The following is a 26,799-nucleotide window of genomic DNA, read 5'->3' on the forward strand; positions in this document are numbered from 1 at the left end:
TCAGCATTTACTGTCTATCCCTTAGACACCCAATCAATCAAACAGGAATTTTAAATGCTGCTTTCCTTTCCTGGTGTCATGACCATTGATCATAAACTGAGATCATCTAAGGACAAACTGAATTTTCCATTACAACCTGCATTTATTTTTAAAAGGAGTTACAATCAGTGGATGATTGCTCGTGCAAATTCTGTGGCTTTCTGCGAAGAAATTCTATAATATCGCATCAGCACAGAGTCAGAGAAACCTGAAACATAATGTCTAAAATGGATGAGATGACAATAGCTTGACTGCCCAAAGCCCTCCCACTGCGTGTCATCTCCTGCAGACATATTTGTGTTTTAACCTTCCAGGGATATACAAAAACTGGAGATTAAAAATCGGCTTCAAACCTGGCCTGTGTGGGCTGGTGGCATAACATTCTATTGTGGGGACTCATGCATCCTGTGAAGGTCACACTAAGCCCCCTTGCACTACAGGTAAAGAAAGGTGAAGCCCTATCTACCCTGAATCTTTTATCCTGCAACTGTCATAAAGAACTGGACAGAAGAATTTTAATCAACTTACAAAGCTAAGCATCAGAAAATCATGGGTTGAACAGCCAGTGTCAATGGTATCAGTCACATCCACCATCATGGTTACAACAGCACGCTGTCTACCCTTCACAAATGACTCAGATCTGACTTATGTATTTTTTAAAATGATTATCATTTTCCTTCGGGCTCTCGTAATCTGTGTGTTGCATATTTCCTTTCACCTTTCCCCATGTGGAACAACACTTAATTTTCTGCTAGACACTTACAGTCCCGAGCGCTCAATATGGGGTTCAGAGTACAACCTCCATACTCCATTTTTATTATGTGCCCACAATCCTTCAGCTGTGTCTTGTTGACTTTGCTGTCAGCAGAGTCGACCCATTTTCTCCTTTTCACACTTAACATTTATATCTGTTCCACACATTTATTTCTCCATTATCACTGCTTTTGTCTTTTGTTCAGGTACCTTTACAATCTGTTTCACTTACTTCTTCTCCCCTTCTCCCCTTCTCCCCTTCTCCCCTTCTCCCCTTCTCCCCTTCTCCCCTTCTCCCCTTCTCCCCTTCTGTCCTTCTGTCCTTCTGTCCTTCTGTCCTTTTGTCCTTCTGTCCTTTTGTCCTTTTGTCCTTTTGTCCTTTTGTCCTTTTGTCCTTTTGTCCTTCTGCCCTTCGGCCCTTCGGTCCTTCAGTCTACAGGATAAAAAACCCAAAGGCGAATCGTACTAGATTTGAAATGTTACTGGCAGGTTCCCTTGACAGCCTGTGTGAAGGAACTCTCCATCTTTGCAGCTCTACATGGGTTGTACTAGTGTTGAGTCATGCCATTCATCCCAAACCATCTTTCAAATTCTGATTTTCAAATCGTGGCGATCTGATCTAATGATATAGTGTATCTAAACAACTTCCAAGTGTACAGTCATACTTGGGGGATGCACTTATAGCAAATCCAAAAAATACAGTCAGCTGATGTAGTGGTCAATCTCACAATGGTTGAGTTTGCTAAGGTCCAGGTGATTTATATAGGACTTGGAATGGGCCAAGGATAGCATTGTCCAGGGCTGTAAAGGTACAACCAGTAGCCCAGATCCACATGCCCACAACAAACTGGAAATATATAAGGTTCTTGGGGACATACAAGTGTCACTGAGGGACATACAAGTGTCACTGAAAGCTCGTCTCAAACTTCAACACCTTATCTGTGCCGCTGAGAGACCAACTGCAGAAAAAAAGTAAAAATAATATGGACTGAGAAATGACAAATGACTTGCAAAGCAGAGACTGTGTTTTGGAGTTTGAATTTTATCCAAGCCTTTAAATCAACCATAAATGTGAGTGACATCACAATAGAAATTACTCTCCTTCCTGATACTAAATCTGGAACAGAGAGAGTAACCAGGTACTTGTCCAAAAAAAACTGAATAAGCATCAGTAAGCAGAAAACTTTTCGTTTATTGCTGGCTCACAAACGTGTCATATGCCTGAAACATTTCAGAAAGACACAGTCCATGATGATTATGAACTTTGTGGAACAGTTTGAGATCCAGAATACCATCTTGTTATAATTGGAGATTATTCCTTCAGTTGTTAACTCGTAAAAATCACCCACATTGCTGAAAAATCAAATACGATTTAGATGTTCTGTGCAGACCCAGAGAAAGCTGTTTCAAAATGAAGGGATGTAATTGACTAAGGGTAGAGGCATGAATACGTCAATGCACGCGTCTGTAGTTTTATTTTGATTGTACTCCTTTCGTAAAGAAATGGGAATAAATCTAATTTCGTTCCTCATGCCATTGGGGAGGGAATGGGGAAGTACCATGACCATGTATTTTAACCTGAAGCGTCGAGGGACATACTAACTTTCAACTGTGACGTGATTTTTTTTAAGGAATTGATGTAACCAAAGGGTTACGTGATGTATATTCAGTGACTGGTGAGGAATTCTGGAATGCCACTCCTGGTCAGAATCAGGAAACTTCAACCATAAAAACTAAAATGGAAGAGATGACCCATTATTTTCAAGTTTCATAACTCCCTTTTTATGAATTCAGGAAAGTCGGATTAAATTGGCTCCCTTTCAAACTTAAATTCCTTTGGTCTGGAAGAAAGCTGAATGGATCATGAATTTGATTTGATTTGATTTATTGTAGTCACATGTACTGAACTACAGTGAAAAGCTTTATTTTGTGAGTAGTACAGGCAGATATTAGCAAATAAAGACATACAAATCACAGGGTGCTTAGACAGAGCGAAGCATACAAGGTGATAGCTGCACAGGAAACGCACAAAGCAAGATCAATAATCACAGGATCCACATTATTTGAAGTTAGTGAGATCCATTCAGCAGTCTAATAACTGCAGGAAAGAAGCATTCTTGAAACTGTTGGAGCATGTGTTCCAGCTTCTGTATCTTCAACCTGCTGGAAGAGGTGGGAATATAGCATTGCTGGGGTGGAGGGGTCCTTGATGATGTTGGCAGCCTTTCTGCAGCAGTGAGCCATGTAAGAAGAGCCTGTGGTTGGAAGGTTGGCTTTTGTGATGGTCTAGGCTGTGCCCACCACCCTCTGTAGTTTCTTACAGTCCTGGGCAGAGCAGTTGCTGTACCAGCTGTTCTGCACCTGGATAGAATGTTTTCAATGGTGCAGTTGTAGAAGTTGATGAAGGTCCTTATGAACGTGGCAAATTTCCTAAACCTCCTGAAGAAGAAGAGGCATTGTTGTGCCTTCTTGACCATAGCATCTACGTGGGAGATTCAGGACAGATTGTTGGTTATCATCACTCCTAGGAACTTAATCTGTTGACCCTCCCCACCTTAGCTCGATTGATGTAGATAGTGGCATGTCCTCCTCTTTTATTCCTGAAGTCGATGATTGGTTCTTTTATTTTGCCGACGTTGTTATCATTGCACCACACAGCAAGCCCTCTATCTCCTTTCTGTATTTTGACTGGTCGTTTGATATCTGTCCCACTGCGATAGTGTCAGACGAACTTGTGGATGGCGTTCATTTGGAATTTGACTACACAGTCATGGGTGTACAGGGAGTACAGTAGGGGGCTGAGAACACCCCCTTGGTGGGCACCAGTGTTTGAGTTTATCATGGAAGAGATGTAGTTGTCTATCTTCATTGATTGCAGTCCGTGAGTCAGGAATCTGAGGATCCGGTTGTAGAGGATGGAGCAAAGACCAAAATCTCAGAGTTTTGAGATTTGTCTGGTTGGGATTATAGTGTTGAAGGCAGAGCCAAAGTGGAAGAGTAGGAGCCAGATGTAGGTGTCCTTGTTATCCAGATGTTCAAGGAATGAGTGCTAGTCTAGGGAAATGGCATCCACTGTGGATCTGTTAAGTCAGTAGGCAAATTGCAGGGCATCAAGGCAGGCTGAGATCCTGGAGGCGATGTGGGCCATGACTAGCTTCTCAAAGCACTTCATGATTAGGGAGGCCAGAGCCACTAGACAGTAGTTATTGAGGCATGTTGCACATATTTCCTTTCCTTTTCTTAAATTAAAGCTCTTAAGACCAAGGGAGAGCATGGGTGAAGAAAGAAGAGGAGCCAGTTCATCCTCATTAGTTGGGACTTAATGACCAATGATATCCAGTCTGAAATTGCACCAAATAGTAGAACTTCTACCCAGGGACTGGCTGCGACAATGGTGATAACTTTGCTGATGTTTTATTAAAAGTAGTGTTAAAATGTGTTCCCTTGGTTTTCATGCATGTTTTCCTTTTTTTAAAGACCACTACCAAAGGACAGCTATCAGGTTGTAGTGAGTGTAGATGGGGTGCTAATTAATTCCATCAAGATGCTGATCTTTAAAGTAAGTGCAACAAGTTTATTCACATTGTTTACAAGATAATAGAGTACTCACTGACCTGGTCTTTAGTGTGCAGCTAATATAATGTGCTTTATTGATAGCATCGACCAAATAAGAAACACACGATGATGTTAATATGTAAAATAAGATTAGAATTTGAAGCTTTAGCTGTAGACACTGTTGGCTCCCCATTTAGTAAAAGCATACTGTTCATCAGTAAACATCAGCTTAGTGTTCCATTTTGTTATATGGAGATTACATGTTTCACTCTTGCTGTTTCAGTTGCCATCTGAAGGAATAATTTGTTCTCTTATTTATAGACCTATGCAATTTTCATTTCGATCATATACAATTCTTCCCCATTATGTTCAGAACAAAATTAACTAGAGGGGCTACAAAAATCCACCTTCCAAGTCAATGTCAAAACCATGATATGGCCAGTATTTAATTTTTGACCTTTCTTTTAACAGTCAGAACGTCATTATACACCAACCATTGAGAAGATTTCACCATCGTCTGGGTTACCAGGTTTGCACTGGAATTGTGTTCCTACATTTTTTATAGAATTAATAGGAAGTAACTGTTCTTCTTCATCAAAGGATCAAGAACCAGAGCCCACAGAGTTAAGTGATTGGCAAAGTATGTAATAGTGCCATGAGGAAAAACTTTTTATGCAGTGAGTGGCTAGGATGTGTAGTGCGTTGCCCAAGGGTATGCTGGAGGCCTATTCAATTGATGCATTCGAAAGGGATTAGGATCATCTTCTGAAAAGGAAAGAAAACCTTCATGTCAATGAGAAAAGTAGAGTGGAATAGCACTGATGAGTTGTTCCTACAGCAGAGCATCACAAATGTGATGGGTCAAAACAGCACCATTCATGCCATAACCACTCTATCATTCTCATTAATTGTATACGTTGTTGACACTCTGGTGGAGAGAAAAAATTTTTCCAAGTACCTCATATAATACTTACATATCTTTTTTCACCTTCCTGTGTAAATGGAATAGGAATACTAGGAATGATGAATTTTGATACTTACATGAAACTTACAGACTGATTGACAAACACATATGGTTCAGGATCTGAGCAAGAGTAATGTAGTAGAGGTTCAGCAAAGCAGCCAACTTTCCTTTTAAATAAGGTTTATCATTTCATTTCACACCAGCAGATCTTTCTCATTATTGACAACTCTTTATTTGTTTGCCATTTAAAAATCTTGGGGGACTAGTTCTCGTTGATTTCGTGGGAGGCATCTGTCAGCCAAGGCACCCTGGCACAGAGAGTGAAGGACAGCCTCTGATATCAGTCTAGGGGTTTGACCACAGCCAGGCTCTGGTCAGGGCACACAGATTGGGTCAGTACCTTTCCAATCCAGAGAATGGGTTACGGTCAGCCAGTCCAGGGGGTCATGGGATTACAGTCAAGGAGTTGCATGAATCTCAAGTCAAGGGTCTGGTCACTCATTGTTCGGGGCTGTGCAGCTAAATCACTATGGTCCGACTGGCTATGGTCAGTCCAGATAGTCTGTGATGGAGGGGTCTGCAGGTCACAGCCATGTGGAGCTCTTCAAAGGGAAACGCAGCAGACCCACACCCAGGCACTGAAGGTGAAATACACTAGCAAGGTCAGTTTTCCCTGCGACCATGAGGCATTAGCACCTGTGTGCAGTCCAACTCTTCAATTCAGATCCTGCTGACCATTTAAAGCAGGCTACTGGCTGGACTGACTGATGCCTGTGATGCAATAGCAATGTCTGTACATCTGGCAGAGGAGGTGCCTGTTTGCAAAGGTTGTAGTCACATAGGGAAACGGGCAGGTTTGTGGAGGGAAATGGCCACCATAATGCAATGACTGCAGGAATGCAGCAATGCCACAGCTACCCTGCTGCCTCAGGAACGCACTTGTCCGGCTGCTTCCAGTGACGGGCTGCCAGGGAGAGATGGACCCACCGGTCCAAAGGACCTAGTGGCCTGAGCCAGTTGTTCCCCAGAATCTATAGCAGGGTGACAAGGGGGTGGAGAACCTTAACTCTCCAGGTGCTCTTCCTCACAAGGAGATTGGGGAGTATCAGGAAGGATCCAGTCAAAGGAGGAATCACATACAGGCCCCTCAAAGTCTCCTCTCAGGACACTCCAGGAATAACTCTGTCTTCCACCTGCACCTCGTCTGTCACCCTCAGCCCTGTGGGAATTTTTGCCAAAGAGGGTACCTGACCAAAGCTCCAAGGCCAACAGAATCTGCTGTCAGGTGGTGTCTCTCCACACCCAGTAGTAGAACCCAGAACTACTCTAAGGTGTAGTGAGAGGGAAAGGAAGAAGAAATCTTTTGACGGCAAACTGGGTAGCATGGATGACATCTGCCTGTGGATCTATTATATAGGTAAAAAGCTAAATAGATAGATTGGAGAGTCGGGCTGATAAATGGCTGATGGAGGTCAATCCGGGCAAACGCGAGGTGATGCATTTTGGAAGATCTAATTCAAGAGCAAACTATACAGTAAATGGAAAAGTCCTGGGGAAAATTGATGAACAGAGAGATCTGGGTGTTCAGGTCCATTGTTCCCTGAAGGTGACAACGCAGGTCAATAGGGTGGTCAAGAAAGCATATGGCATGCTTTCCTTCATTGGGTGGGGTATTGAGTACAAGAGTTGGCAGGTCATGTTGCAATTGTATAGGACTTTGGTTCGGCCACATTTGGAGCACTGTGTACAGTTCTGGTCGCCACGTTACCAAAAGGATGTGGATGCTTTGGAGACGGTGCTGAGTAGGTTCACCAGGATGTTGCCTGGTATGGAGGGGTCTAGCTATGAAGAATGGTTGAATAGATTTGGATTATTTTCATTAGAAAGACAGAGATTGAGGGGGAACCTGATTGAGGTCTACAAAATCATGAGGGCTATAGACAGGGTGGATATCAAAAAGCTTTTTCCCAGAGTGGGGGATTCAATTACTAGGGGTCATGAGTTCAAAGTGAGAGGAGGAAAGTTTAAGGGAGATATGCGTGGAGAGTTCTTTATGCAGAGGGTGGTGGGTGCCTGGAATGAGTTGTCAGCGGAGGTGGTAGACGCAGACACATTAGCGTCTTTTAAGATATATTTAGACAGGTACATGGATGGGCAGGGAGCAAATGGACACAGACCGTGAGAAAATAGATGACAGGTTAGACAGAGGATCTTGATCAGCGCAGGCTGGGAGGGCCGAAGGGCCTGTTCCTGTGCTGTAATTTTCTTTGCTCTTTGTCCTTGTTTTAGTTAAATATTTCGATATATTCTATGTGTAGCTGTCCAGCGAGCCTAAAAGGCACTGAAGCCACTCATCCCTATCCACTGAGTTTCTGCGAACAAAAGGGTGAAATGTGTAGGTGCTGACCCATGTGTCTGCTTGTGCTTGTCAATGAAGCCTTGAATGGCCAACACGGGGAAGTCCCCTCCTGCCTGAAACTGAGCAGATGCCTGGTATCCTGCAGTCCTCCAAATGCCAGTGTCCTGGCGTTTTTCTTTCTCAGGGCATAGCTCCTGACTCTCGTCTTGCTAAAATACCCACTGAGATGTCGGTATCTGAGCTGGTGGAGGGTGTAGAGTCAGTCTTGCCAGTTTAAAATCTTAACCATCTGGCAAGTGTCACAGATATTCATGGACGTAAAACAGGGAACATATCAGGATGTACTGATCAGAGATAATGGGAACTGCAGATGTTGGAGAATCCGAGATAACAAATTGTGGAGCTGGATGAACACAGCAGGCCAAGCAGCATCTCAGGAGCACAAAAGCTGATGTTTCGGGCCTACTCCAACTCTCCAATACCTCCTCCTACTGCCCCCTGGATCATGACCCTACCCCTGAGCACCAAACCATCATCTCCCAAACCATTCACAGCCTCATCACCTCAGGTGACCTCCCACCCACAGCCTCGAAACTTATTGTTCAACAACCCTGCACAGCCTGCTTCTATCTCCTTACCAAAATCCACAAACCTCCCTGCCCTGATTGACGCATTGTCTCAGCCTGCTCCTGCCCCATCAAACTCATCTCCACCTACCTGGGCTCCATTTTCTCCCCCTTGGTCCAGGAACTCCCCACCTACGTCTGTGACACCACCCACGCCCTCCACCTCGTCCAGAACTACCAATTCCCCAGTCCCCAACACCTCATTTTCACCATGGACGTCCAGTCCCTATACACCTGTATTCCTCATGCAGATGGCCTGAAGGCCCTCTGCTTCTTCCTGTCCTGCAGCCCCAACCAGTCCCCCTCCACCGACACCCTCATCCACCTAGCCGAACTTGTCCTCACCCTCAACAACTTGTCTTTCGATTCCTCCCACTTCCTTCAGACAAAGGGGTTGGCCATGGGCACCCGCATGGGCCCCAGCTATGCCTGCCTCTTTGTAGGTTACGTGGAACAGTCCCTCTTCCACACCTACACTGGCCCCAAACCCTACCTCTTCCTCTGTTACATTGATGACTGTATCGGCGCCGCCTCTTGCTCTTGAGAGGAGGTCGAACAGTTCATCCACTTCACCAACACATTCCACCCCAACCTTCAGTTCACCTGGACCATCTCCAACACATCCCTCACCTTCCTGGACCTCTCTGTCTCCATCTCAGGCAACCAGTTGGAAACTGATGTCCATTTCAAGCCCACCAACTCCCACAGCTACCTAGAATACGCCTCCTCCCACCCATCCCCCGCAAAAGTTCCATCCCCTATTCCCAATTCCTTCACCTCTGCCGCATCTGCTCCCACGATGAGGCATTCCACTCCACACATCCCAGATGTCCGCATGCCATAATGATGCCTCCCGAAGGTTGCAGGAACAGCAACTCATATTCTCCTTGGGAACCCTGCAGCCCAATGGTATCAATGTGGATTTCACAAGCTTCAAAATCTCCCCTCCCCCCACTGCATCCCAAAACCAGCCCAGCTGGCCCCCGCCTCCCTAACCTGTTCTTCCTCTCACCTATCCTCTCCTCCCACCTCAAGTCGCACCCCCATTTCCTCCCTACTAACCTCATCCCGCCCCCTTGACCTGTCCATCCTCCCCAAACTGATCTATCCCCTCCCTACCTCCCCATCCATACTGTCATCTCCACCTATCTTCTTTATCCGTCCTCGGTCCACCTCCCACTCTCTCCCTATTTATTTCAGAACCCTGTCCCCATCCCCCTCTCTGGTGAAGGGTCTATGCCCGAAACATCAGCTTTTGTGCTTCTGAGATGCTGCTTGGCCTGCTGTGTCCATCCAGCTCCACACTTTGTTATACCAGGATGCACTGTTGGGACCTACGCCTCTTCAGATTTCTTATAACCTCTTGCTCCACTTTTCACGGTTCTGCAGCTTGAAGAACCATCAACACCACACCTTAGTGTCCCTCCACGCACCACACCTCAGTGTCCCTCCACGCACCACACCTCAGTGTCCATCCACGCACCACACCTCAGCTGTCCCTCCACGCACCTCACCTCAGTGTCCCTCCACGCACCACACCTCAGCTGTCCCTCCATTCACCAAGCCTCAGTGTCCCTCCATACACAACACCTCAGTGTCCCTCCATTCACCAAGCCTCAGTGTCCCTCCATACACCACACCTCAGCTGTCCCTCCATTCACCAAGCCTCAGTGTCCCTCCATACACCACACCTTAGTGTCCCTCCACGCACCACACCTCAGTGTCCATCCACGCACCACACCTCAGTGTCCCTCCACGCACCACACCTCAGTGTCCCTCCACACACCACACCTCAGTGCCTCTCCACGCACCACACCTCAGCTGTCCCTCCATTCACCAAGCCTCAGCTGTCCTTCCATACACCACACCTCAGCTGTCCCTCCATGCACCACACCTCAGCTATCCCTCCACGCATCCCAGCTCAGTGTCCCTCCATACACCACACCACAGCTCTCCCTCCATCCATACACCACACCTCAGCTCTCCCTCCATACACAACACCTCAGTGTCCCTCCATGCACCACAGCTCAGTGTCCCTCCATGCACCACAGCTCAGTGTCCCTCCACACACCACAGCTCAGTGTCCCTCCATACACCACACCTCAGTGTCCCTCCATACGCCACAGCTCAGTGTCCCTCCATACACCACAGCTCAGTGTCCCTCCATGCACCACAGCTCAGTGTCCCTCCATACACCACACCTCAGCGTCCCTCCATACACCACAGCTCAGTGTCCCTCCATGCACCACAGCTCAGTGTCCCTCCACACACCACAGCTCAGTGTCCCTCCATACACCACACCTCAGTGTCCCTCCATACGCCACAGCTCAGTGTCCCTCCATACACCACAGCTCAGTGTCCCTCCACGCACCCCAGCTCAGTGTCCCTCCATACACCACACCACAGCTCTCCCTCCATCCATACACCACACCTCAGCTCTCCCTCCATACACAACACCTCAGTGTCCCTCCATGCACCACAGCTCAGTGTCCCTCCATGCACCACAGCTCAGTGTCCCTCCACACACCACAGCTCAGTGTCCCTCCATACACCACACCTCAGTGTCCCTCCATACGCCACAGCTCAGTGTCCCTCCATACACCACAGCTCAGTGTCCCTCCATGCACCACAGCTCAGTGTCCCTCCATACACCACACCTCAGCGTCCCTCCATACACCACAGCTCAGTGTCCCTCCATACACCACACCTCAGTGTCCCTCCATACACAACACCTCAGTGTCCCTCCATACACCACACCTCAGCTCTCCCTCCATACACCTCAGCTCAGTGTCCCTCCATACACCTCAGCTCAGTGTCCCTCCATACACCACAGCTCAGTGTCCCTCCATGCACCACAGCTCAGTGTCCCTCCATGCACCACACCACAGTGTCCCTCCATACACCACACCTCAGTGTCCCTCCATACACAACACCTCAGTGTCCCTCCATACACCACACCACAGCTGTCCCTCCACACACCACACCTCAGCTGTTCCTCCACACACCACGCCTCAGTGTCCCTTCACACACCACACCTCAGTGTCCCTTTATGCATCGCACCTGAGTGTCCCTCCATACACCACACCTCAACTCTCCCTCCATACACCACACCTCAACTCTCCCTCCATACTCACACCTCAGCTGTCCCTCCGTACACCACACCTCAGTGTTCCTCCATACACCACACCACAGCTCTCCCTCCATACACAACACCTCAGTGTCCCTCCATACACCACACTTCAGTGTCCCTCCATACACCACACCTCATCTGTTCTTCCCATTTACATTTCTATCTCTGTTAGCTTCGTCGATAATGCACTTTCATTCCCTCTGTTTCTGAGTCATTTTATTTCAGTCCTGTTTGTTGTCTTGCAGAGTGTTTTTGTTTGTTCCTTCACTGCTGTTTATCCTACTGACAAATTGAAGGAGAGAATCATTGTACATCATGCAGCATCTTCCAACTTTTGCACCTTCTCTGTCACCACAAATGGCTCATTTTCCATGCCCACCCAATTTGTTCTTCGCCAGTGTTCATGGGATATTTTCATATCTATGAGGGATCAGATAAAATCTCAGTGTACCATCTGATCTAAAAGATGCCATTATCTTGCTCCCAGTCTATTTAGGAGCTCGCAGCCTCTAAATTAGGGCTTGAACCCACAGGTTTGAAAATAGCCCCTGTGTTAATGTTGTGAAAGGTTCTGTGTACCAGGGCTCACTTTTATATTGTCTTCATTCTTTCCAATTTTCTCTTGGCTGTTAGGTCAACTCATTAACATATCTGGAAATATTTTTACTGATATCTACGGCAGCAACAAGCCTGTTGACTCCAATCGCAGAAGTACCAGGATTTTGAGGTAAAAATATACCTTTGAGTAAAGTGTGTAGTCACTGCCCAGCTGTATATACAATGCAGTTTGGATCAGACTGAAGTGATTCAGTGAGATAACAAAGTGTGAAGCTGGATGAACACAGCAGGCCACACAGCATCTCAAGAGCACAAAAGCTGACGTTTCAGGCCTAGACCCTTCTTCAGAGACGGGGATGGGGAGAGGGTTCTGGAATAAATAGGGAGAGAGGGGGAGGCAGACCGAAGATGGAGAGAAAAGAAGATAGGTGGAGAGGAGAGTATAGGTGGGAAGGTAGCAGGGGGATAGGTCAGTCTGGGGAAGACGGACAGGTCAAGGGGGTGGAATGAGGTAGTAGTTAGGAAATGGAGGTGCAGCTTGAGGTGGGAGGAAGGGATGGGTGAGAGGAAGAACAGGTTAGGGAAGCGGAGACAGGCTGGGCTGATTTTGGGGTGCAGTGGGGGCAGGGGATGAGCTGGGCTGGTTTTGGGATGCAGTGGGGGAAGGGGATGAGCTGGGCTGGTTTCGGGGTGCGTTGGGGGAGGGGGAGATTTTGAAGCTTGTGAAGTCCACATTGATACCATTGGGCTGCAGGGTTCCCAAGCGGAACATGAGTTGCTGTTCCTACAACCCACGGGTGGCATCATCGTGGCACTGCAGGAGGCCCATGATGGACATGTCGTCTGAGGAATGGGAGGGGGAGTTAAAATGGTTCGCGACTGGGAGGTGCAGTTGTTTATTGCGAATGGAGCGGAGGTGTTCTGCAAAGCAGTCCCCAAGCCTCCGCTTGGTTTCCCCAATGTAGAGGAAGCCACACCGGGTGCAGTGGATACAGTATACCACATTGGCAGATGTGCAGGTGAACATCTGCTTAATGTGGGAGGTCATCTTGGGGCCTGGGATAGGGGTGAGGGAGGAGGTGTGGGGGCAAGTGTAGCACTTCCTGCAGTTGCAGGAGAAGGTGCCGGGTGTGGTGGGGTTGGAGGGGAGTGTGGAGCGGACAAGGGAGTCACGGAGAGAGTGGTCTCTCTGGAAGGCAGACAAGGGCGGGGATGGAAAAATGTCTTGGGTGGTGGGGTCGGATTGTAGATGGCGGAAGTGTCGGAGGATGATGCGTTGTATCCGGAGGTTGGTGGGGTGGTGTGTGAGAACGAGGGGGATCCTCTTTGGGCGGTTGTGGCGGGGGCGGGGTGTGAGGGATGTATTGCGATAAATGCGGGAGGCGCGGTCAAGGGCATTCTCGATCACCGTGGGGGGAAAGTTGCGGTCCTTGAAGAACTTGGACATCTGGGATGTGCGGGAGTGGAATGCCTCATTGTGGGAGCAGATGCGGCGGAGGCGGAGGAATTGGGAATAGGGGATGGAATTTTTGCAGGAGAGTGGGTGGGATGAGGTGTATTCTAGGTAGCTGGTTCTTATCACTGATTCAGTGAGTTATTGTTTTCCCCATATTGTCTTTTTATGAAATCAACCTCCTGAACTAGGTTTTGGGTGTAGCTCAGCCAAAGAACTGTATTTAAATAAATTATGATGATTTGCCTTTTAAACATTTTGGCCTTCATCTTGGCTGTGTTGAAGTCCTGGAACTTTTCACCTAATAAGATTATCGGTTGCCCAGTTTGTAGAGATTGCAAAAAGGAAGGAAACACTTGGACAGCCATCTCAGAGCACTTTCTAGCCAGTTACATACTTAGTAAAGTATAGGCCCTTTCGTAAAATAGTAAAACCAGCTGTCAATTTATGCTCAGCAAAATCCCAAAAACAGCAAAACAGTAGTTCTGAAGAAGAGTCCTATCAGACCCAAAATATTATTAATATTCTCTCAATTCAGATGCTGTAAGACAAACTTAGTTTCTCTAGCACTTTCTATTTTAGTTCTAACTTCCAGTATTCTGCCTTGTTATCACAATATAATGGTCTGCATTTATGTTGGGGATGTTCATGTCCTTGAGAATTCTAAAGCTAAAATATTTAGTCAGAAAAACAAATGTAGCTCAATAAGGAATTTTTTTTAGCTCATCAAAGGGTGAACAGTAAATTAATGCTTTTCCAAGAACTTTCTGTTTAGAATTCTAACTGCAGAGTTTTAGAATATGGAGTCTCCTGGTTTTTGTAGGTTAGCATGACTGTGACAGTTAGAGGTCATTTACCTGTGTTTTTCAAAATGTGGTCCTTTAATAACTAGAATGAAAAGCCTTGATAATTATACCGACAAGCAGGATTTGCGAATAACAGAGTTTGTGATGTGTTTTTCAACTGCAGAGTCTACGCTGGAGGAATGCTTTGTGAGCTGCTTCACCCTGAGTCGGATATGTTGTGAGTTTTGTAACACGGATTGCAACATTATTATAGATGGGCGAGTTACATTTAGCATGTCTTAATTCACTCATCCAATCTGATACTAAAGTGTAATCATTCCTGTAATTCCTGACTCTCCTCCTCCAGTTTTAATACCCGTTTTTGTTGAGTGCAAATGTCACTAGTCTGGGTTTCTGTATGTGTATCATTGTTGTTATATACAATACTGTTCTCCCAAAGGCACTCTATTCAATATTCTGCCTGTCCATACCATATCTGACTTCTGTTATTGTTCAGCTTTCAGCCAAAAGGCAATAATTTGCTTTAGTCAGCAGCATAAATTAATGATTTTGAATTTACGGTGGAGTTGTGGATAGTGACGAAGGATGTTGCAGGTTACAGAGGGACATAGATAAGCTGCAGAGCTGGGCTGAGAGGTAGCAAATGGAGTTTAATGTGGAAAAATGTGAGGTGATTCACTCTGGAAGGAGTAACAGGAATACAGAGTACTGGGTTAATGGTAAGATTCTTGGTAGTGTGGATAAACAGGGAGATCTCGGTGTCCATATGCATAGATCCCTGAAAATTGCCACCCAGGTCGATAGGGTTGTTAAGAAGGCGTACAGTGTGTTAAGTTTTATTGGTAGAGGGATTGAGTTTCAGAGCCATGAAGTCATGTTGCAGCTGTACAAAACTCTGGAGTGGCCACACTTGGAGTATTGCGTACAGTTCTGGTCACCGCATTATAGGAAGGATGTGGAAGCTTTGGAAAGGGTGCAGAGGAGATTTACTAGGATGTTGCCTGGTATGGAGGGAAGGTCTTATGAAGAAAGGCTGAGGGACTTGAGGCTGTTTTTGTTAGAGAGAAGAAGGTTAAGAAGTGACTTAATATAGACATACAAGATGATCAGAGGATTAGATAAAGTGGACAGTGAGAGCCTTTTTCCTCAGATGGTGATGGCTAGCATGAGGGGACATAGCTTTAAATTGAGGGGGTGATAGATATAGGACAGATGTCAGAGGTAGATTCTTTACTCAGAGAGTAGTAAGGGCATGAATGCCCTGCCTGCAACAGTAGTAGACGCGCCAACTTTAAGGACATTTAATTGGTCATTGGATAAACATATGGATGATAATGGAATAGTGTAGGTTAGATGGGCTTCAGATTGGTTTCACAGGTTGGCACAACATTGAGGGCCGAAGGGTCTGCACTACGCTGTAATGTTCTATGTTCTGTGTTCTTTATAACATCATACTCTTTGTCATTGTAATCAACTTGGCTCACATTCGTTTGTTTTACATTTCAACATTAAACTTATTAATGTCCTCAATATTTTATCTATCCTCCAAGTTCTACCGGAAAAGTTTGCAGGATTTGCTCTCCGTGCCAGTCTGGGAAAAAGTGCCCTGAAAGCTTAGCTTTTCATCCCAGGTGATGGAAATCCCTCGGAGTTGGGCTAGACAACCTGGTGTGAGTTTGTGGACACACACACACTTCTGGGAGTGAAGGCAGTTGTGTAGAAGGCCTGCCTCGGTGCGGTGACACTGTGTTGAAGTTATTAAAATGTGTTTTAACCAAAAGCAGCCCACACCCTTCATGGGCCCTCATTCCAAACACAGCCCATGTTACATCAATGCCAAATTATCTTCCTTTGCCCTTGTCTCTTCCATGCCAACTGACCTAGTAGCCAGCATGCGCAGTCCAAAGGAGACTTGCTGACATGAAAGAAATTGTCTTTTGATATTGATGTCTAATTAAATGAACATGTTTATTGATAACAAAACCATTCAATAAGTTGGCATTTTTTCAACTAATCACCTTCGAAAACAAACATTTCATTTAAGTGCTTAATCCCTTTCCTTGAGAGAACAAAACATTTTTATTCTTTCGCTACATAGAGCTGTCAAGCAGACTACTCCCTTAACACACACTCCACTGTGATATCAATCATGCAGGACAAATCCTTTAATGATAGCTCTCAGCCTTATGTCAACAAAGTGTAATAGAATTCACTGAGACAGCAAGAACTGTTGATGCTGGAGTCAGAGATAACACAGTGTAGAGCTGGATGAACACTGCGGGCCAGGTAGCATCTGAGGAGCAGGAAAGTTGACATTTCAGGTCGGGGACCTTCTTCAGAAATGATTCTGTTTATTCTACATATCCTCCTGCTGCTACGTTGGCACTATCCCCCACCTCTTCCTCTATTACATCAATGACTGATTGTCACTGCCTTGTGCTCCCACAAGGAGCTTGAACAGTTCATTAACTTTTCTAACACTTTTCACCCCAGCTTGAAATTCACCTGAACCATCTCTGATACCACCCTCTCTTTCCTGGACCTCTCTGACTCCTTCTCTGTTGACCACCTGGAAATCGATGATCTATTTTAAGCCCACTGACTACCACAGTACCTAGACTAGACCTCCTCTCTACCACATTCCTGCAAGAATGTGATCCCCTACTCCCATTTCCTCTGCCTCCACCGCATTCCAGATATCCTCCTATTTCAAGGACCATAACTTCCTTCCTCCAGTGATTGAAAATACCCTCAAAAGCATCTCTTGCATCTCCTACACCTTTGCCTTCATACCAACTCCCTCCAACAAAAACAAAAACAAGGACAGAATCCCCCTTGTCCTCACAATATCACCCACTAAACTCCATATCTAACGCATCATTCTCTGCTACTTCCACCACCTACAATCCGAACCCACAACCAAAGATATATTTCCCTCCCCACCCCTATCTGCCTTTCGTAGGGACTGCGCTCTCTGCATCTCCCTCATCTGCTCCCTACTCCCCACTTGCCCCACCACCCATGACACCTTTCCCTGCAACTACAGGAAGTGCTACACCTGCCCCTACACCTCCCCCCTCACCTCCACCCCACCCCAGGCACCAAAAAAACCTTTCACAACAGACTGAGTTTCAACTGCACATCCATCAGTGTGGTCTGTTACATCCGCTGCTCCCAATGTGGCCTCCTCTACATCGGTGGATTGAAATTGGGAAGAAAAAATGTTTTAAAAATCAAACATTATTAAAGGAATAATGCACTTTTTGAAAGTAAGTAACCAGTTGTAGACTGGAAGTACATTCCACATAGCTGCTTGGTCAAGTAATAGTGGAATCATAGTTTGTAGATGGACTGGGCCAGGGGTGTGGTGGAAAGAATATCCAGCTAGCAACATGTAGCTGATTGGTCTATGGACCAGTGACCAGTTATCAATGGCAAAGGCTTTCAACTTGCCAAAAACAGTGATTGGCTCCCAGGTAAATAAACATTTTGAGGGTATGAATGTTGTGATAGAAATAATCAGACCTCTAGAGGAGAAGGGGCCAGCTTTGCTTTGCAGTGAAGAAAGGCATCTCAAGCCTGAAGATGACCAATTCATTTCCACTTTCCAGTTACTGAAAGCTGTGATTTTTAAGGAACAAGTTAAAGATTTTTATACATTGGAACCTGTCATTCTGTGCCTCCTGCAAACAAGATGAAAGTATCTGAAGGAGGAAGATCTGATCAGCGCAAGAACCATCTTAGTGAATTCTATTGACAGGGACCATTGAATTGCCTACCCAGCCCCTCCTTCACCCCCAGCCTGTGTTTTTACTTGTATCTGTGTCTGTATGGGCGTATACAGGGAGGGTTTAGAAGAGGATTAGATTTTTAACAAATAGAGTTACATGTTGACAGTTCATGATTCTGTAACCATATCTAGAAACTATTTATTGTGAATAATCATTCTTACGGAGTATAGACGCCTGATCTGTGTGATAGGGTTAGGGTCTGGGTTAGGGTCTAAAAGACAGCAAAATTGCAGTTTGGCTATACCTGCCTGGAACTGTTCCACATGGTGCACAGCTGGACTTTAGCAAACTGGTAGCAGAAATCCCAGGTGGCCCAAGCAGTGGCAAGTAGCTCTGAGACTGGTGAGCACAAGAGCAGCTCCTTAGAGGCATAATGCATACGTAAAGAGGTGAGCAGTGGAGAATTACAGGTCTAAGTTGCCTAAATACATGGGGAGAAAACCTACATGAAATCCCTTGAAATTGATACTTAGCAACTTCTAGTGAAATTCAGGCCTTTGTGTTTGATAGACAGCATTTCACCTGGAACATTTGCAGAGGCTTTCTGGGGACAACATGGTGTAAGGTTTAACCCTGCCCATGAATAAAGGATTTCCTTTGTAAAATCAGTCATTAAATTAAACTAATGAACTGTACAAAACAGCTGTATTTGCAATGTTTTATTAACTATTAAATAACTGCAAGATTTTGTTTTATAATTGTAGCTACGGTTTGAAACTTGATAACATGTACAGTGACAGTGGCACGATGACTTGTAAAATGACTGGAACGTATGTTGGTAAGTTTCATTTTTATTGGATTAATGATCTATGTGATATTCTAAATGCAATAATCGGTCCAGTATATCATCTTATAAATGTTTGTTTCAGGTCACCACAATGTGAGTTTCATTTTGGACAATGGCCATGGAAGGTAAGATATGGAGTGAAAGTAATAAGGTATGAATATAAGTTTTCTACAGCAGTAATTATATAGCAACAAGTGTTGTGAGTTGATGCACTAGTGTGTATAGGCTGTAAAATATTGTATAGCAGAAATTGCATAGCACCAGTTACTATTTGCTATTCATACACTCCATACACATTATCACTATCATAACGGATAGAATTTAATTTTCAATGGGTATGTTGACTTGTGAAGAAACTTTGAAGGTTTTCCATTTTTAACATAGAGCTGGTAGGGAAATAGCTTGCCTATCCCTACTTGTTTTAGATTATCAGCAGCTTTTTTGATCAGATATAATATACATCCAGGATGGTAAACATACAGGGATGGTATATTTTTTATGTATTCATATACAATTTACAGTTTCATGTTATTCAAGCATCTAAAAGAATGTTCACTTTTCAAACATTATATTCCAAACTACATTGCATTTGCTTTATTTCATAACGTTAGACATTAGGTCAAAACTGTTTTAAAATTGACAACCTATGGAGCGCTGTATTGTTTAGGTCTGATAGGTGTTCTTTTCTCTTATAATAAGTTCTGTTGGATTTTTCTTACTGCAGGTCTTTGCCTAATCCAAGCACTTACTTCATTTCTTCCCTGAATAAACTCAGCATGTTCCAGACCTATGCAGGTAAGGACACCACTGTTTATTTGGGTTAATTGGTTGTTATCCCTCACCATACTATATGATCCCACATTGTATGGACAATCCACATCCACCATCTCCATAAGACTCAGTCATTGACGCGATTCACTATTGTTAAACTTAACAACAACAGCTTGCTTAGACATAAAGCTTTTAGCTTTGTGAAATGTCACTTAACATTTAAAAGGAGTATTGACAAACAAAATCTGATCTGGAAGGATTGTTTGGGGCCTCAGATGGAGGTGATCGGGGAGGTGTAGGGGCATGTGTTACATCTGATGCAGTTGCAGGGAAAGGTACCGGGAGTGGTGGAGAAATTGGTGTGGAGTGTAAAGCTGATGAGGGAGTCATGGAATGAACGGTCCCTGTGGAAAGTGGACAGGATGAAGAGAGAAATAACATTTTGCTGGTTGGGTTTGATTGTAGGTGGCAGAAATATTGGAGGATGCTGTGTTAGATTCAGAGTTTGGTGGGGTGGTACATGAGGACTATAGGGTCTCTATCCTTTTTGTTGTTGGGGGAGGGGGTATGAGGGCAGAAATGTAGGAAATGGAGGAGATGCTGTTGAAGGCATCCTTAAAAAAAGAGGAGGGGAAGTTATAGTCCCTAAAGTAGGAGGATATCTGGGATGTCCTGAAGTAGAATGCCTCATTCTGGGAACAGATGCAGCAGAAGTGGAAGAATTGGGAGTATGAGATAGCATTTTTACAGGAGGTCATGTTGCATCTGTATAGAACATTGGTTAGGTCCCTTTTGAAATACTGTGTTCAATTCTGTTCTTCTTGTTATAACAAATACGTTGCTAAACTTGAAAAGGTTCAAAAATGATTTACAGGAATGTTGCCAGGGTTGGAGGGGTTGAGCGACAGGGAGAGGTTGATTAGGTTGGGGCTATTTTTCTTGGAGCGTCAGAGACTGAGGGGGGACCTTATAGAGGTTTATAAAATCGTGGGGGACATGGATAGGGTGAATAGCCAGATAATTTCCCCAGGGTAGGGGAGTCCAAAACTAGAGGGAATAGACTTAAGATTAGATTCCCTACAGTGTGGAAACAGGCCCTTCAGCCCAACAAGTCCACACCGCTCCTTGAAGCATCCCACCCAGACCCATCCCCCTATAACCCACACACCCTTGAACACTACGGGCAATTTAGCATGGCCAATCCACCTAACCTGAGCATCTTTGGACTGTGGGAGGAAACCAGAGCACCCGGAGGAAACCCACGCAGACACGGGGAGAATGTGCAAACTCCACACAGACATTTGCCTGAGGCGGGAATCGAACCTGGGTCCCTAACGCTGTGCGGCTGCAGTGCTAACCACTGAGCCACCGTGCCGCCCCACCTTAAGGTGAGAGAGGAAAGATTTACAAGGGACCTAAGGGACAACGTTTTCATGCAGAGGGTGGTGCATGTATGCAATGAGCTGCCAGAGGAAGTCGTGGAGGGTGGTACAATTACCACACTTAAAAGGCATCTGCATGGGTCTATGAAAAGGAAGGGTTTGGAGGGATATGGGCCAAATGCTGACAAATGGGACTAGATTAATTTAGGATATCTGGTCAGCATGGATGAGTTGGACCAAAGAGTTTGTTTGCATGCTGTACATCTCTATGACTCTGTGCCAAATTACACATGCAATGTAGACGAAATGGGCCTAAATGATTTGCTCCCATTCTGGTCCATGCGCACCTTTCACCAATGCTCATGGACTATTACTTTCAACATTTTGTGTACCATGGCCACAAAATGGCTGTTAACTACCTCATTTTCCCAAACCACTAACACTTCTTTCAAACAGCCATTCATGGGACGTGAGTGCCATGGCTAGACCAGTGTTTATTGCCTGTACCTGGCTGATGTGAGGAAGTGATGGTGATCTGCCATCATGAACTACTTCAGTCCATTGGCTGTAGGTATACTTCTTATGCCATTAGGGAGGGAGTTCCAGGATCTTGAACCAATGATTTTCAAAGAACAATGATATATTCCCAACTCAGGATGGTGCGGAGCATGGGGAGTAATTTGCAGGTGGAATAACTGCTGCCATTGCTCTCCTAGATGATAGTGGTTGAGGATTTGGAACAGGCTTTCTAAGGACCCTTTTTCAATTTCTTCAGTGCATCTTGTAAATGGTGCATATTTCTGATGCTGAGCTTTGCTGATGGAAGGAATACATTTCTGTCAATGTGATGCCAAAGTGGGCAGTTTTGTTTTGGATGGCGTCAGACGTCGGGGCTGTGGCAATCCAGGCAAGTGGGGAGTATTCCCTGACCCTCCTGACTTGCGCCTTGTAGATGGTGGACAGGCTTTCCTGCCTTAGTGGCTTCCTATTCACTCACTGGGGATACTACAGTGCCTCTCGTTACCTCTCTTTGTCTTATTCCAAGAAAAAAATAGCCCACTCATAGGACTAATGTCTCAGCAGCACCCAAAATGTAATCTCCAGACTGGTTGCTCATGACATACAGGACTAATCATTCCCATCTTGTCAACTAGAATTGGATGAGCACCTTCACTGATGATCGCAGATCCTCCAACTTAACCCCAATAAGAACTGGTCACCTTTCATTTTCGCACATGTGTGTTTGACTGAAGCACACGCTGTGTGTTTGCTGAGAAAGTTACTGGCTAAATGCTGTAGGTAAGACACAGACATACCCCACATGGCATACAACAGTTTGTCACCCTCTTGACTGTTCAGTGCTCTAAATCATGACATACTTGCATCTCTCTCTCATGGGCTAAAAAGCAATGCAAGATAGGAGACTTCAAGTAAATACATGGTGAGTGACTGTGAAGAAAGCATCTATGAGCCGTAACATGTATCCTGTGAGATGCACAAGATGTAAGTAAGTCGCTGCATTCAAAGCAATGTAACAGAAGGATACAAGTTTTAGGTGTCCCTGAGCTCCAAACCGGGGTCTTGAGGAGCTGCAGGAGTGTATATATTGGTCTGAAAGCAGCATGATGATATGGTGAGGCTGATGGCTTGATGATGCCCAGTTGTTTGGATGAGGGTAGAAGAAGATGGTGCTCATGGAACATTCAGGCACAGTATGGTGAAGGCAGAGCTTTCTGAAAGTCTGGGGCAACAAGTGGTCTTTTCTGCTGCCAGGTAACTTCTGATTTTACCATCAGGAATTGATGGCATCTAAATTGAATAGAATCCTTGCAGTGTGGAACGGGCCATTCAGTCCATCATGTCCATACCAACCATTTGAAAAGCATGCCACCCTGACCTACCACCTACCCTATCCTTGCATTACCCATGGCTAGCCCACCCAGCCTGCATATTCCCAGATACTATCGGGCAATTTAGCATGGCCAATCAATCTAACCTGCCCATCTTTGGTCCGTAGGAGGAATCCAGAGCTCCTGAAGGAAACCCATGCAGACACAGGGAGAACGTGCAAACTCCACACAGACAGTCACCCAATAGACAATAGACAATAGACAATAGGTGCTGGAGTAGGCCATTCGGCCCTTCGAGCCAGCACCACCATTCATTATGATCATGGCTGATCATCCACAATCAGTATCCTGTTCCTGCCTTATCCCCATAACCCTTGATTCCACTATCTTTAAGAGTTCTGTCGATCTCTTTCTTGAAAGTATCCAGAGAGTTGGCCTCCACTGCCTTCTGGGGCAGAGCATTCCATATATCCACCACTCTCTGGGTGAAGAAGTTTTTCCTCAACTCTGTTCTAAATGGCCTACCCCTTATTTTTAAACTGGTCCTGGACTCAACCATCAGTGGAAACATGCTTCCTGCCTCCAAAGTGTCCAATCCCTCAATAATCTTATACGTCTCAATCAGATCCCCTCTCATCCTTCTAAACTCAAGAGTATACAAGCCCAGTCGCTCCAATCTTTCAACATATGACAGTCCCGCCATTCTGGAAATTGACCTTGTGAACCTACGCTGCACCCCCTCAATAGCAAGAATGCCCTTCCTCAAATTTGGAGACCAAAACTGCACACAATACTCCAGGTGCGGCCTCACCAGGGCCCTGTACAGCTGCATAAGGACCTCTTTTCTCCTATACTCAATTCCTCTTGTTATGAAGGCCAGCATGCTATTAGCTTTCTTCACTGCCTGCTGTACCTGTATGCTTGCTTTCATTGACTGATGTACAAGAACACCTAGATCTCGTTGTACTTCCCCTTTACCTAACTTGACTCCATTGAGATAGTAATCTGCCTTCCTGTTCTTGCCACCAAAGTGTATAACCACACATTTACCCACATTAAACTGCATCTGCCATGCATCCGTCCACTCACCTAGCCTGTCCAACTCACCCTGTATTCTCATAACATCCTCCTCACATTTCACACTGCCACCCAACTTTGTGTCATCAGCAAATTTATTAATATTACTTCTAATGCCTTCATCTATATCATTAATATATATTGTAAACAGCTGCGGGCCCAGCACCGAACCTTGTGGTACCCCACTGGTCACTGCCTGCCATTTCGAAAGGGACCTGTTTATCACTACTCTTTGCTTCCTGTCAGCCAGCCAATTTTCAATCCAGGTCAGTATTTTTCCCCCAATACCATGTGCCCTAATTTTGTTCACCAATCTCCTATGCGGAACTTTATTCTGAAAGTCCAGGTACACTACATCCACTGGCTTTCCCTTATCCATCTTCATAGATACAATATCAAAAAATTCCAGAAGATTAGTCAAGCACGATTTCCCCTTCATAAATCCATGCTGACTCTGACCTATCCTGTTACTGCTATCCAATTGAGTCGTAATTTCATCTTTTATAATTGACTCCAGCATCTTTCCCACCACTGACGTCAGGCTAACCGGTCTGTAATTTCCCGTTTTCCCTCTCCCTCCTTTCTTGAAAAGTGGGACAACATTTGCCACCCTCCAATCTGCAGGAACTGATCCTGAATCTACAGAACCTTGGAAAATAATTACCAACGCATCCACGATTTCTAGAGCCACCTCCTTAAGTACCCTGGGATGCAGACCATCAGGTCCCTGGGACTTATCAGCCTTCAGACCTAACAGTCTATCCAACACCATTTCCTGCCTAATATAAATACCCTTCAGTTCGTCCATTACCCTTGGTCCTTCAGCCACTACTGCATCTGGGAGATTGCTTGTGTCTTCCCTAGTGAAGACAGATCCAAAGTACCTATTTAACTCTTCTGCCATTTCCTTGTTCCCCATAATAAATTCACCCGTTTCTGACTTCAAGGGCCCAATTTTAGTCGTAACCATTTTTTTCTTTTCACATACCTAAAAAAGCTTTTACTATCCTCCTTTATATTTTTGGCCAGTTTTCCTTCATACCTCATTTTTCTCTTGTGTATTGCCTTTTTAGTTATCCGCTGTTGCTCTTTAAAAGCTTCCCAGTCCTCTGGCTTCCCACTCATCTTTGCTATGTTATACTTCTTCTCTTTTATTTTTATACAGTCTTTAACTTCCCTCGTCAGCCACGGCTGCCCCTGCCTCCCCTTAGGATCTTTCTTCCTCTTTGGAATGAACTGATCCTGCACCTTCTGCATTATATCCAGAAATACCTGCCATTGTTGTTCCACTGCCATCCCTGCTAGGGTCTTGTACCATTGAACTTTGTCCAGCTCCTCCCTCATAGCTCCATAGTTCCCTTTATTCAACTGCAATACTGACACTTCCGATTCTCCCTTCTCCCTCTCAGACTGCAGATTAAAACTTATCATATTATGGTGACTACCTCCTAATGTCTCCTTTACTTTGAGGTCCCTGATCAAATCCGGTTCATTGCACAACACCAGATCCAGAATTGCCTCCTCCCTGGTAGGCTCCAGTACAAGCTGTTCTAAGAATCCATCTTGAAGGCACTCCACAAACTCCCTTTCTTGGGGTCCAGTACCATCCTGATTCTCCCAGTCTACCGCATGTTGAAATCTCCCATAATAGCTGTAGTGATACCTTTGAGACAGGCCAATTTCAACTCTTGATTCATCTTGCACCCTACATCCTGACTACTGTTTGGAGGCCTGTAGATAACCCCCACTCGGATCTTTCTACCCTTAGAATTTCTCAGCTCTATCCATACTGACTCAACATCTCCTGACTCTATGTCCCCCTTCGCCAGGGACTGAATATCATTCCTCACCAACAGGGCCACCCCACCCCCTCTGCCCACCAGTCTGTCCTTTCAATAGCACGTATACCCTTGAATATTCATTTCCCAGGCCCTGTCCACTTGAAGCCATGTCTCAGTTATCCCCACAACATCATACTTGCCAACTTCCAACTGAACCTCAAGCTCATCCACCTTATTTCTTATGCTTCGTGCATTCATATATCATATTTTTAATTTGTTTCTCCCCTCACCCTTCCTATCAATCCCTATTTCACTTGGCCATACTGTACGATACCTTCTTGAGTTTTCTGCTCTGTTGTTTCTGTTGTCCTTCTTAACCTCTCTTATTCTCAGTTTCCCTTAAACTTAATTCTTAAATTTCCAGTTTGCTCCCCCCCCCCCCCGCCCCACTCCTTAGTTTAAACACACCTGTGTTGCAGTGGCAAACCTGCCTGCCAGAAAGCTGGTCCCCCCCCACCTATTAAGATGCAGCCCGTATCTCTTGTACAATTTATCCTTACCCCAAAACATACGCCAGTGATCCAAGAATTTAAATCCTTGCTTCTGGCACCAGTCTCTCAGCCACACATTCAAGTCCATTATCTCTCTGTTCCTGCCCTCTCCAGCCTGAGGAATCGGTAGCAAACCAGAGATGACCACCCTGGAAGTCCTGCTTTTCAGCCTTCTTCTGAGTTCTCTGAAGTCCCGCTGTAGAATGCCTCTCCTTTTCTTCCCGACGTCATTAGTGCTGACATGCACCACCACCTCTGAGTCTTCACCTTCACCCTCGAGGATTCTGTGCACTCTATCAGTGACGTCCTGGATCCTGGCACCAGGAAGGCAACACACCATCCTCAAATCTCGCCTGTTGTCGCAGAAACCCCTGTCTGTCCATCTCATGATGGAGTCCCCAATTACCATAGCTCTCCGTGATGTCTGACTTCTCGGCTCTGCCTCTACAGCAATTTTTGACTTGCAGACCTGTCCACCTCTCGGACTGGCAATGTCGTCTGTCTCGACAGTTTCCAAGACAGTCAGCCTGTTTACAATAGGTGCTTCCCCTGGGGTCTCTTGTACT

The 26,799-nt window shown here is 45.4% G+C and overlaps 1 protein-coding gene across 5 annotated transcripts in view; it reads left to right on the forward strand.

Moving 5' to 3' along the window:
• The window catches only part of pkhd1l1.1 (PKHD1 like 1, tandem duplicate 1), a 267,609-nt gene that overhangs the window by 7,702 nt on the left and 233,108 nt on the right, over positions 1-26,799 (forward strand). For all 5 annotated transcript variants that reach the window (XM_059645764.1, XM_059645760.1, XM_059645761.1 and 2 more), the window contains exons 5-11: positions 4,270-4,351; positions 4,819-4,876; positions 12,060-12,153; positions 14,407-14,460; positions 18,739-18,812; positions 18,904-18,946; positions 19,546-19,616. In XM_059645764.1, the coding sequence (XP_059501747.1) occupies positions 4,270-4,351; positions 4,819-4,876; positions 12,060-12,153; positions 14,407-14,460; positions 18,739-18,812; positions 18,904-18,946; positions 19,546-19,616 (476 nt within the window). The remainder of the gene's footprint in view (positions 1-4,269; positions 4,352-4,818; positions 4,877-12,059; positions 12,154-14,406; positions 14,461-18,738; positions 18,813-18,903; positions 18,947-19,545; positions 19,617-26,799) is intronic.

This window comes from Stegostoma tigrinum, chromosome 5, assembly GCF_030684315.1.
Source record: "Stegostoma tigrinum isolate sSteTig4 chromosome 5, sSteTig4.hap1, whole genome shotgun sequence".
Taxonomy (NCBI): Eukaryota; Metazoa; Chordata; class Chondrichthyes; order Orectolobiformes; family Stegostomatidae; genus Stegostoma; species Stegostoma tigrinum.